Raw genomic sequence first — 12,554 nt, 5'->3', positions numbered from 1 at the left:
CAGATAAAGTGTCACTGCATACAAAGAACTATTCGCAACGCAAACACAACGCATTTATAAACTTACCTAACCACGAAAATGAGTATGAGTCATGCATTAACCCATTTATGCCTAGCGTCTAGAAAAACGGCCTTGGCAAACAGCGTAGACCCAGATGAGACGCCGCATGATGCGGCGTCTCATCAGGTTCTGCACTGTTTGCTTAAAGGAATTTCCGTAAGAAATATTCTAAATATAGAAATAAATATACTAGACATCCCTAATTTTGGAAATAAATTGATCCAATTGAGAAGGATGTGAGAGTCCACTAGGCATAAATGGGTTAAACCACTGTTTTACAAACTCACATTCCCAAAACAAGTATATCTGTATATTAAGTTATGCAAACGCGTGACTTTATTAAAACTTAGTTTCGGTTCCAAGTGTAAAATATAGACTTATGCAGTTTAAACAGTAATGAATATACTTAAACGTAGCGAGAATTGACAATTCGCCATTTTTATCTGCTTTCGATTTCAAACGGAATGTGTATTCAAAAAAGAACAATTTGTCGCATTTTGAATCGTTTAAACAGTTATGTGAACTACTATTAATATTTATCATTACTCACCAGATATTTTCCTGATAAAGTTTCTGGATTGTTTGCTACAGTATCCTCTAAATCGCTTGACTATGTCATGCGTATGTAGACTAAACCGTAAACTATTGATTGCTAAACGTCTAAGTACTATAATGAGGTGTTTATTAGGTCATCAGACTTTGCACGGAAACCAGCATACCTGGACCAAATCCCTGCTTTCTTAACCTACTACGTAATTATAGCCTAGCCACGTGTTACAATAATTGTACCTTTTTATTTTTTGTTTTTTAATTATGAACCTTAACTTAAACAATATTTTCAAAATGTAACATCTGGTAGGATTTTCTTGTGATGGCAGAGATTGTTTGTGAGAGCAAGGAACGACAACTCTGCGTAGAAATTTTGCTAATTGCATGCAGAGTTGTCTTTCTTTGCTCTCACATAAAGTAATTTAAGCGTCGTGCAAGGGATTGCATAAATTGAGTATTTTAAGTTTTCTTGGCAGTTGTATATTCTCCTGAATTATGTTTTTACCTTTATATATATTGTGCAATAATGTTTATTTAATGAATCTCTATTTATTTGCTTCATTATCATTTTCACAAGTTCTAATATGTTTTAATTGCGATCTAATGAAGCACTTTAAATCTGCAGCCAGTTGACATTCGCAGTTCAACCAACGGGACCAGAATCAACCCTCGTCGAGTGAAATATAGAGGGAGCTTTTGCGGTCTCTAAAACTTATTTTAATACGTAAAAAATTGCTTTCGTTCCGACAACCTTCAAAGGGCGCTTGTACGGTTAAAATCGGACTTATATGTGATGAACCCCTTTTAATCGGCGCTCAGTAAATACAAACATGTGCTTATCAGGTCGCAATGTATTATCTTTCTGGTTCTTATATGGATTTAAAAGTGACGTGGAAGAGATAAGGTCCTATTAATCTACATGCGTTTCGACAGCCTTGACCTGGCATTTCTACGATGGCATAGAGGTGACATAGAGTGCAAAACTAAATAAAAGAGGAGTTTAATGAAAAATAGCAGTGCAGTAAATAAAGGAAGGGTGCATAAAACAATTTATCACATGCCATACCCTGTTTCCCATGTAATATAACCATTACGAATATTTTTATTTTACACATGTGTAATATACTTTTTGAGCGTTTTCATCGGCTTATTTTCGTTCGATTTTTGTTATTTTGCTGAAATGACGTTGCAACGTCAAATGACGTCACGAAATGTAAACAGCATTCGGGATTTATCATTATGTTTGCGTAAATAATTATTTAATTTGCTCATTTAAAAGCCTGTGATAAAAAAGATCTGACACTCGTTGTCATGTCATACCATATTTTATTAAACTCGTTTAAGAAATTCGTTAGTAAGGTCGCCAAAGGCTCGCTTACTAACAAAATTGCTGAACTCAATTAATAAAAAAATATGGTATGATATGACAACTCGTGCCAGATCCTATATTTACTGCATCGCTCTTGCCCAGCAAACAATCTATATGGGACCCAAATGGGTCCCATGTGGGCACCTATATGGGCCCCATGTGGGCTGCCAACATGGGACCCAGATGGGAAGTGCAACCGGGCTCCACATGGGTCCCATCTGGGCTGCCCCATGAAAGTATATGGGGCAGCCAGGATGGGACCCATATGGAGCCCGGTTGCACTACCCATCTGGGTCCCATGTTGGCAGCCCACATGGGGCCCATATAGGTGCCCACATGGGACCCATATAGGTCCAACATGGGCATCCCTTTTACTCAATATGGGCTACATACGGGTAGCCCTTTTACTCAATATGGGCTACATACGGGCAGCATTGTACTAAATATGGGCTACAAACTGGTAGCATTGTATTCAATATGGGTACACAGAGCCTGTAAAATTTGGGACAACGCATTAATGGAAATTCAGGTGATGTTAGAAATAATATGTAGGCTGCAAACATGAAATACTGTGTGTTCAAATTGAACATCAGACAAAAGATTCTTGTACATGTACTTTCCATTTCATTTTTTTTAAATGTTTTATCTATTTCTTCTTGCTGGAACAGAGTGATATCAAAGGGTTTAAGAGCTTAATAGCATTATCCTGCAAGAAATACAAGGTTTTTGTTAAGACTTAAAAATTTATTAAAGTACTCTCAACTTTTATTCACATAAAGTATTACACACATATACATGGATTCATACATACATAGCAGGAGGATCCCACGTTAACTATTCTACCAGAAAATTCTAAAATAATATGGTGATTCCTAACTTTTTGAATGTAACATCAGCAAAAGTATTTTACATAAAGTAGCTAACGAAAACATGTTTCTATCTAATGTTCTATCTGCATGGAGTAATGTTACTCATAATATATAAACCCAAACCAACAGTATTTTATGGAACAATAAAGACATAACTTCAAACAATAAGACGTTTTTCTATAACATTATATATGTCGACCAGTTATACGACTATAGAATTAAGGACTTCTATTATTTTTACATATACAGAATACCTTCAAGTATTTTCCTGATTTACTACACATTACTACAAAACATACCCATGCATATTAAATCTTTAACCAATACAAATAACACACCATGTACTCAAAGAACATTCGTGGAAAACATACTTGCAAGACTAAACAAAATATTTTATAAACTACAAATTAAAAACCCTGCAAAAAAATCCAAAACTGAAATAAATGGCAAATCCTTTTTCGAGAACAAGTCCATATTATTATCTTTGATATCTTCATACATTCTAGTGTTTTTCGTAATTGCACATGATATATATATATATATATATATATATGTCTTTTAAAACCTTCAAAAACTGGAATGCTGTTTCTTCTTTTGCAAAGGAATATATACTGTTTCATTTCCAGATAAAAAAGATTGTTTGCTTTCTTAGAAGATGAGCCTTAAAGGAATGGTTTAGGATTAATGGAGAAAAAACTGTCAATTACATTTACAACATTGCTTAATATATTTGATAAAAAAGCTTGAACTATGCAGCAGTCCTAGAAAAGATGGATCGTAGCTTCATCACCAAGATGCTATTCAAACTCATCCATTTGCTCAAATGTTCCAATTGGAAGAATGATGTTCTCTGGCAGTTGCATTGGCTCGTCATCAGTAGCTGACCTAGCCAAGAGCTGCTGCAGCATCCGCTTCATTTCCCTGTTCTTGTCTCTCATTGTTTCCAACACCGTTAAAATCTGTGTAACTGCATCTGACGACAAGAGAAAAAAACAACTGTACCTAAAATTATGTTGACAATAATATATATCACAGCTGGGTCAGATATAAGTATATCGGATGTGTGCCGATATAACGGCGGCGGGCCCGATTTGTCCCAACAGCTGTTGTACAGCTAGGGCTGATTATAGCAACTTGCACCTATATGCCCGTCAACGTCAATCTGTTTCTTTTATTAGTAGAAGTATGTATTATTATAGATCACTAAATGACTGTGTATTTTATATTTTTTAAGTTGGATTATCTGTTTACATCAATTATTTATGTAATTAACTATCAGGTATTTTATAAGCAGTAATTCCAAAACTGAAATAATTTTAAGTTAAAGTTTCAAGCACAAAAATCAGTTACTTTGTCCTATGAACTGGGAAGGCTCTTCAGCTGGATCTAATGGGAGTGACCGGCCTCTGTCATGCACTGCTGGACATTCCTTGTAAAGACGATGTTGGCAAACGAGGCGGTGGTGAATATTTTATTTTCTGAAATAAATTTGTACAATAAACATTACGAATTTAATTATTTCTTAATACACAGACTTTTTTAACATTCTGCAAATATGTGTTTAAATAATCCTAAAAATTTGTCCACAGGCAGACAACCTTGGCTTGCTTGCAAGTAATCAAAGACCTATAAAAAAACATTATATTATACGTCTTTGATGCAATACGTTTAAATTAATATTATCAATGTATGAGATAAGTAAGATTCTCATGCATTAGCATGATTACTAATTAAGTGTTCCATTTTTTCAGACATGCGCCTGTCTGCTATAAATAGTTTGTATTGAATTTTGGGCAGAATCAAGTTGAATTAAGCAGTTTAACTAAGAGATTGATCTATGGCGACAATCGAACGTAACGACTTACGTCGCGAAAATACATGGCAAAGGCAAAGCGAATAAAGAAATCTAATAATTTGCAATTCAAATTATTAAACACACAAGCATTCATTGGAGTTACAGATAAATAAATAATGCGTGATCAGCCATATATATCTGATTTCAAAAGAAATATATAATTACGTGTTTAATATCACAATTTAACAAATTACCGTTTCGAGTGTTTTTGTTTTGAATGCGAGGCGAGGCGGAATTAACATCTGCGCATGCGCATATTATTTAAATACTTTATTTTTCTGCGCGATTATTTAAATTAAAATTATCTCTTGAAAATAACTACATATTAATCATAGTATATACATTATTTAAAACAAAGCAATATCAAAAACAGAATTTTCAAAAAATGTGCGCCCGATAGCTGATTTTGTACTTTGTTGGGCGGCCCAAATGGGACCCGTATGGGACCCATATGGACTGCATATTATTTGCTTATGCATTGATTTTATATTTTGGGGTAAAATATTAGCAGTTGAGATCAAGTTTGTCATACATACGTTTTAAGAAATGAGTTTTTAATCAAATAAATAAAAGTTTATATCTTTATCCTGATAGCGCAATAATATGGGACCTATATGGGACCCTTAAGGGCATTCCCATATGGGCTAACCCATATAGGTCCCAAATGACTCCCATTTGGGCTTACCCATATGAGTTTGCCCAGAAACAGCCCGGTAGCTGATTTTGTGCTTTGTTGGGCGGCCCAAATGGGACCCATATGGGACCTATATGGACTGCATATTACTTGCTTATGCATTGATTTTCTATTTTTGGGTAAAATATTAGCAGTTTAGATCAAGTTAGTCCAGCATACGTTTTAAGAAATGAGTTTTTAATCAAATAAATACTAGTTTACATCTTTTTCGTGATAGCGCAATAATATGGGACCTATATGGGACCCTTATCGGCATTCCCACATGGGCAAGCCCATATAGCTCCCAAATAACTCCCATATGGGACCCGTATGGGACCCATATGGGCCGCATATTATTTGCTTATGCATCGATTTTCTATTTTTGGGTAAAATATTAGCAGTTTAGATCAAGTAAGTTCTACATACGTTTTAAGAAATGAGTTTTTAATCAAATAAATACAAGTTTACATATTTGCCCGATAGCGCAATAATATGGGACCTATATGGGACCCTTGTGGGCATTCCCATATGGGCTAGCCCATATTGGTCCCAAATGACTCCCATATGGGCTTACCCATATGGGTTTGCCCAGAAACATCCCATATGGGACCCATATGTGCATGTTTGCTGGGTGTTTTCATTGGAAACCTCTTTTATTCAGTTGTGCACTCCTCTTTTTTTCTACCTCGTTCCATCGACTTAGTAAGTCGATCCTACGACATAATAACTCGTTCTCACGAGTTAGTAAGTATTTTCCTAAAATTACCTAAAATTTTCTTCTCTTTTGTTTTAATGCATCCCACCTTTACTTATTGCACCGCTCTTTTGTTTTAATGCGCTCCTCTTTTATTTAGTTTTGCACTCATTGTTTCTATCTCGTTCCCTGGACTTAGTAAGTCGTTCCAACGACATAGCTAACTTGTTCCCCCGAGTGATTATGTCGTGGGAACGAGAGAGAAAAAAGAGGAGTGCAAGTTTAAAAAAGAGATTCCACCGCGTATTTTTCATACTCATATACGGCTTTCATTTCGACGTTGAAGTAATAAAGGCAGATTTAAATGGTTAAATAGTTTTGAAAGCTTTAAGAAACAAAAAAAAATATCATTTCAATTCAAATATTATCAACATTATGATTCAACATATTTCACGTTTACTTTGGGGGACTGTCTGTGAGACGCAAATAGTGTGCCATAATCGCGCTTTTCATAAGTTATAGTGCTTAAATGTATAAGCGCTGTAAAATTACATCGATAAGCTCCGCTCAACCATTTTCAAGAAGGCGTTACGTCCATTGTTGAACGGTGCTTAAGTACTAAAACATAAATGAGAAAAACCGTGCAAATTGTAAGTTTAGGGGTTTAGTATTTAAGAAGTAACTAAACTTAAACGTATTTATTAATGTTGTTGAACATGGGTGATTTGATATGAGCATAGTCTGAAATGTGTGTGCTCTCTTAACCCGACACACTACTTTGCATGGGCTCTCCCTAGTTCTGTTACCAGTTATATCCATGTGTGTGCGTGTGTTTTTACAAGCATATGTGCTTTATTTCAATAGTCACTTCTCATAAAAGGTTGATCATTGTTTTCATATGATGTTTAAACTACCGATGAAAATGGATTTTAAATGTGTGTTTTTATCTTTATAATTTACGGAGACGCATTTTGGAGAAAATGTGTTCAGTGTATATCGCGTTGTGTTGGCTGTCTTGTGACGACCGTTCAGTATTTGTTCCCAGCAAGGAAATCTAAGTTGCTTGACAAGCGTGTCAAGAAACGTCATCCTAATTTACACATCAATATGCAGCGGATTCTCAGTTAGAACACCACTTTTTGTTATTTAGATATTTAGAAGTTAATGAAGCCACAAACTCGTATTCTTTAAAATGTATTTAAAACATATATATCATTAACATTTTTAACTCATTACATATTTATGTTGTTACTTTTAGAAAGATTTATATCATATTTTCGGTAGTTCTTAACAATTGAGATAAACTAATGATCACGGTATATTTGTTTATAAACAATTATCTAATGTTCACAATACATTTAACAAATTAAGGACAATAATTTACACAGGCGAAAAGCAAGAATTATTGTTACTGTTTTCTACCCTTTCACTGTTGAAAAGAACGACATTATCAATACATTTATAATAAGATATCAATACATACACTTATGAACTTTTTGTTATATGCCTGTATACATTTTTGCATGTGTTATTTATTGAGGTAGTAAATCTTCGAATATATCTGCATTCCATCATTTCATCATATTGTCCCTTCATGGTAGCACTGTCTCCATTTATTGAAAACAGCACAACAACAACAAACTAACGTACCGGGGGACCGTTTTACTAACAGAGTTACGCTAGCGTATGTCTACGATTTTCGTAATTCCTTGCGTACGTTTGAAATTTTTGCGCAAATGCGTTTTACTAAAAAATGCGTACGTAAGTTTTACGTAAGTTTTAACGCAACTTTACGAACAAAAAAAGCATGCGTAAGCATTCAGTAGTTTCGTAAATATGGCCGCGTTATTTCCGAGAAGGAACGCTCGAAGGAGAAATCCAAGGATTTTTAGAGATCGACCAAACTATCTAAATGTTCTGACAGAGCAAGAAATACAGCGAAAGTATAGACTGTCAAAAACACAAATCTACACAGTCCATGAATTAATTAAGGACGACATATCGCCGCAATGTAACAGAAGTCACCCATTGTCGTCAATGACGAAGGTAATATAGATTAACATATTTTGATTTTGTTGTATCATTTGAAATGACAACTTGTTAGAGTGACAGTTTGCCGCATTCAGAAAAGTACGTGTCAATAGCGCTTGCGTCCTTGACATTGTCAACTTTTTATGAAAATTAAATAATGCGTTTGCCCTTTTTGGAACTGATAACGCTATTAAAATACACAAGTATTCTTTTATTTTGTAACAGCTATGATTCATTTTCGAGTGTTACTGAGTTTGTAGAACGCAATATTAACTGGATATGGGGAACTACATATGTATTACTGTGAAAAGGATTTTCATCCGAAATCTGTATCCGAATAGTGAATCTCATCCCCCTTTGTTTGGAAAACATTCTTTGACAAGTTACCTATGGAATATGCCAGAGTTTGGTATATAACCTTGTTGAAAAGATATTGATCTCTTTGATCAATTTTACAAAATGCAGTAAGGTTATTTTATCAGATAATGGCATGTTAATAATGTAGCTTGTTGTGGCATCCAACGAAGACGATTTCACAATGAAATGGAATTACTGCAGTATGGTTTGATTCTGTGTACAGCAATTGAATTGGTATTGTTCAGATATGTTTTTAAATATATTAAGTATAAAACCCTACTATATCCGTATAATCATACATTAATTGTATTGTCCAGCAATGTCATTTTGTCTTAGAGATAATTTAATTTGTTCATTTGAAGCATAAAAAAAATCTGACACTCATTGTCATTTCAAACCATAGTTTATTAAACTCATCCAGGAAATTCCTTAGTAAGCTCGTCACAGGCTTGCGTACTAACAAAATTCCTGAACTCTTATTTTTTTCAAAGTATATCACTATCTGTTACAATTTTTCAGTTGCTGATAACACTTCAATTTCTAGCCAAATCTGAGTTTTACAGTGAAGGTGGCATGACTCACGGTGTCTCAAGAAGTTCAGTTTGTAAGAGTATTTGGCAGGTACAATAGTTGAACATATTTAAAATCAAAATTGCTTTTTCGACATGGAAAATATATATGTTTTGCAGTAACACATAGTTTAAAAATATGTTCTGCGTACTCAACAGCTCCCTTAACACTTCACACATTTTTTTGTCGCCTTTTATTATTACGTAGACGCGACATAAATGGATCACTTCTCCATCGTCTTGTCTGTCTGTCCGTCTGTCATAAATTGTTTCCGGCGCATAACTAATAAAGTATTGAAGATATCAAATTAAAACTTTTTACAGTGATACAGCTCAATGAGAGGAAGAGTAGTGACAAGGAACCATAACTCTGGGTGGTCCCATTTTTTAGTTATCACCCATCGTTTGAAAATATACTCATTAGGTGAAACATCCGACTCGCGGAGTTCTTGTTTTTAAAGTTATGTACATTTTATAGAGAATATTATTAGAGTTTCGGAAAGAGATTCAGTGAGGCTGATAAACATGTTTGTCTGAGATGTTAACAGAATGTATGATCAAATTTTAATTTGTACGACATTGTGGCTTAAAGGCCCTTCAGATGCTTTGCATAAGTCAATCCGTTCACTGCTTTTAAACAATTAATATTTAAAAGGAACAATTTTTATTATGTAGCTAAATTAAGTGTAATGTCAATTGGTAAATAAATTACTGAACATTCCATCAAAGAGTTATCACTTTATGTTTTGTTGAAGGTGCTAAAAGCTTTAGACCGCCGCTTGAATACTGTGGTATTCCCTACATCGGAGAGAGAACTGGTCCAAGTGAAACAAAAATTTTTTGGTATAGCCGGAATTCCAAATGTGATTGGAGCAGTGGATTGCACACACATCGCCATGTTAGCCCCAAGGGAGAGAGAAGACATATATGTGTGTCGGAAAGGATACCATTCCATTAATGTACAAGCTGTTGTAGATGCAAACATGAGGTTACTCTTTTTCTCTTTGTATAAGTTTGTGAAAGAACTGACAAAAAAGCATATCTAATGATTATCTCCAAAGGTGGAGGGATGTTGCTTTGGTGTTGTCTGTCTGTTCTACTGTTTATCTGTCTGTATCACTTTTCTGACAGGAGATGTTTCTCAGTAACTATTTTGTGGAATAACATGAAACTTAAAATAAATGTTTCACTTTTGTAAATTATTTGAATTATAATGCATATAATATCATGTCAAGAGACAAAACAAATTTTAAATCTTAAGTGAGATTATAAAGCAACGCAACAATTTATTTTTGTTAATCCTTTACTCTGCTAATCTCTGCTCATTCGAACACAACACTACAGTGTACATACCCTTTATGATTCATGTTTTCAGATTTTATGCGTTTGAAAAGAAAAGCTGAAAACTTTTTTTGTAGATTCACTAACATTGTGGCAAAGTGGGCGGGATCCACACATGACAGTGTAATCTTTGACAACTGTAGCTTGAAGGACTGGCTGGTGGATGGAAGCAAAGGATGGCTACTAGGAGACTCCGGCTATGGACTGAAACCATATCTTCTTACTCCAAAGGTAATTTTTCATCATCATTGACAAACCATTAATGTACATAAACATGTATGTTAAAGAGCCAGAGGATATTTGTTGCATTCTGTGCATTATCGATTTTAATTCACGAGTGATCATAGAAAATAATATTTTCATGAGTGAATTAAAATCGATATTTAACCGAATCCAATAAATTTTCCTTTTATTTAATGCTTTTGATTACAGTTTATGTACATGGTTAATGAGTTAAACTAAAGAATTTTGCTGGGATAATGACGTCATTTCGTCAAAAAAGTAAACAGTGAAAATTATCGATAATTTTCAGTTAATTTTCACTGTTTGAAACAGTGAAACAATCAGTTTTAATTCACTGATATTTCTCTATAAACCACCGGAAAGCATAAAATAAAGTACTTATGGTAATTGTTTAGTTAGATAATCTTGTATAAAGATTGTTAATAATCATGATATAAAATGTATTTATGAGAGTGAGCAATAATACAATGTACTTTTGTGTACAAACATTCCTTTTGTTGAAAAAAACAATTTCTCTTATTTCCTATTCAACGGTGATTCATATCGTATTTACCAGTCCAGTAATGTTCAATGTTTTTCAATAACCTTTTTAGCTCGACTATATCTATATATACATTTTTTTTTTTTTTAATATGCTGGTAGCTGAATCCAATGAGCAGAGCTGAGATCGCGTTCAACTTGGCCCACAGTCGTTCGAGGATGGTAGTAGAGAGGGCGTTTGGACTGTTGAAGTCACGTTTTAGGTTATTAATGTTATAACAAATAGATTTGATTTTTAGCTCCACTGGCCAAAGGCCAGCGGGGCTTATGTCATGGTCCTTTGTCCGTTGTGCGTGTGTCCGTGCGTTTACTTTTCCTTTAAACATCTTCTCCTAAACTACTGGTCCAATTCTGATGAAATTTCTCAGGAATGTTCCTGGGGTGAACCTCTTTCAAATTTGTTCAAATTATGCCCCTGGGGTCAAATTTTACCCTGCCCCGGGGGGTCACAAAATTGAACATATGCTTAAATAAGGCCTATTTTGTGAAAACTTCAAAAATTTTCTTGTTCATAACCATCCGGCCTAGGGCTATCAAATTTGGTATGTAGTGACATCTAATAGTCCTTTACCAAATTTGTTCAAATTTTATCCCTGTGGTCAAATTTGACCCTGCCCCAGGGGTCACAAAATTGAACATATGTGTTCGTGTGTTTGTGTGTTGTTGTGTATGCATGTGCGAAAAATTGCAATAGTTTCGCGTTTGCTCAATAACTTTGTTATACATGTACAGATTTTAATAATACTTGTTATGGGTATTAACCATATTATGATGTGTCGTGTGAAAGACTCAATATGCTAATACCTTTCTTGGACAGAAACATAACTTGTTTTGCAATTCTTTCTGATGACACTGTAAGAGAAAGTACATTGTACTTTACTGTACTTTATATCTCCAATGAAAGCAGGCCAATAATGACATAATGGTATATCCACGTGTTTTCTTCCAGTTAATATATAGTATGGTATATTTGTTGTAGGTGTCTTCACAAAACTGGAGGCTATCTACAATTTTCGCCTCAGAAGATAGCTCTGGTTGTGACTGTATGTGCCAAGCTGCACAATCTGTGTCTGAGTGATGGCTTCCTTGACATTGATGACATTGACGTAGAAGATGATGATGACAATGTACAACTGCCACTGGAAAACCCTGACCTGAATGCGTTGCGTGCACGGGCCTTACTGATTGAGAGATTTCACTAAAAAGGGATTCTATATTAATTTAATATAGAATAGCTTTTTCAGGGAAATCGCTCAATCAGTAATGAATTGATTCTCAATAGCATACTGAACTGTTAAATGTATTGTTTTGTTCATTTCACTACTAGAGTATTGTTTTATTACTATGTGATACTAGGTGATATTTAGTGTTAAAATATAAGAAGTAGTTCTAACAATGACACAA

General features: G+C 34.5%; 1 protein-coding gene and 1 long non-coding RNA gene across 4 annotated transcripts; one reads left to right on the top strand and one right to left on the bottom strand.

The window, feature by feature from the left end:
* Positions 1-2,721: 2,721 nt before the first annotated feature.
* On the bottom strand, positions 2,722-6,007 carry LOC127833910 (uncharacterized). Its single transcript, XR_008027672.1, has 2 exons — positions 4,198-6,007; positions 2,722-3,820 (listed from the first exon to the last, which is right to left on the bottom strand). It is a non-coding gene; the product is annotated as an uncharacterized LOC127833910 (long non-coding RNA).
* Positions 6,008-7,721: 1,714 nt separating this feature from the next.
* On the top strand, positions 7,722-12,397 carry LOC127833897 (putative nuclease HARBI1). 3 transcript variants are annotated; one of them, XM_052359409.1, is made up of 6 exons: positions 7,722-8,115; positions 8,977-9,078; positions 9,782-10,014; positions 10,445-10,598; positions 11,253-11,353; positions 12,130-12,397. In XM_052359409.1, exons 1-6 carry the CDS (start codon positions 7,906-7,908, stop codon positions 12,350-12,352), a joined length of 1,023 nt encoding a protein of 340 aa, XP_052215369.1. In that variant the 5' UTR covers positions 7,722-7,905; the 3' UTR covers positions 12,353-12,397. The 3 variants fall into 3 exon arrangements, with proteins under 3 accessions (XP_052215369.1, XP_052215372.1, XP_052215370.1); XM_052359412.1 differs by having other exon boundaries at positions 7,722-8,691; XM_052359410.1 differs by having other exon boundaries at positions 10,511-10,598; positions 12,130-12,396.
* Positions 12,398-12,554: the final 157 nt, after the last annotated feature.

This window comes from Dreissena polymorpha, chromosome 6, assembly GCF_020536995.1.
Source record: "Dreissena polymorpha isolate Duluth1 chromosome 6, UMN_Dpol_1.0, whole genome shotgun sequence".
Taxonomy (NCBI): Eukaryota; Metazoa; Mollusca; class Bivalvia; order Myida; family Dreissenidae; genus Dreissena; species Dreissena polymorpha.
This window is presented reverse-complemented; position numbering and strand designations above follow the sequence as displayed.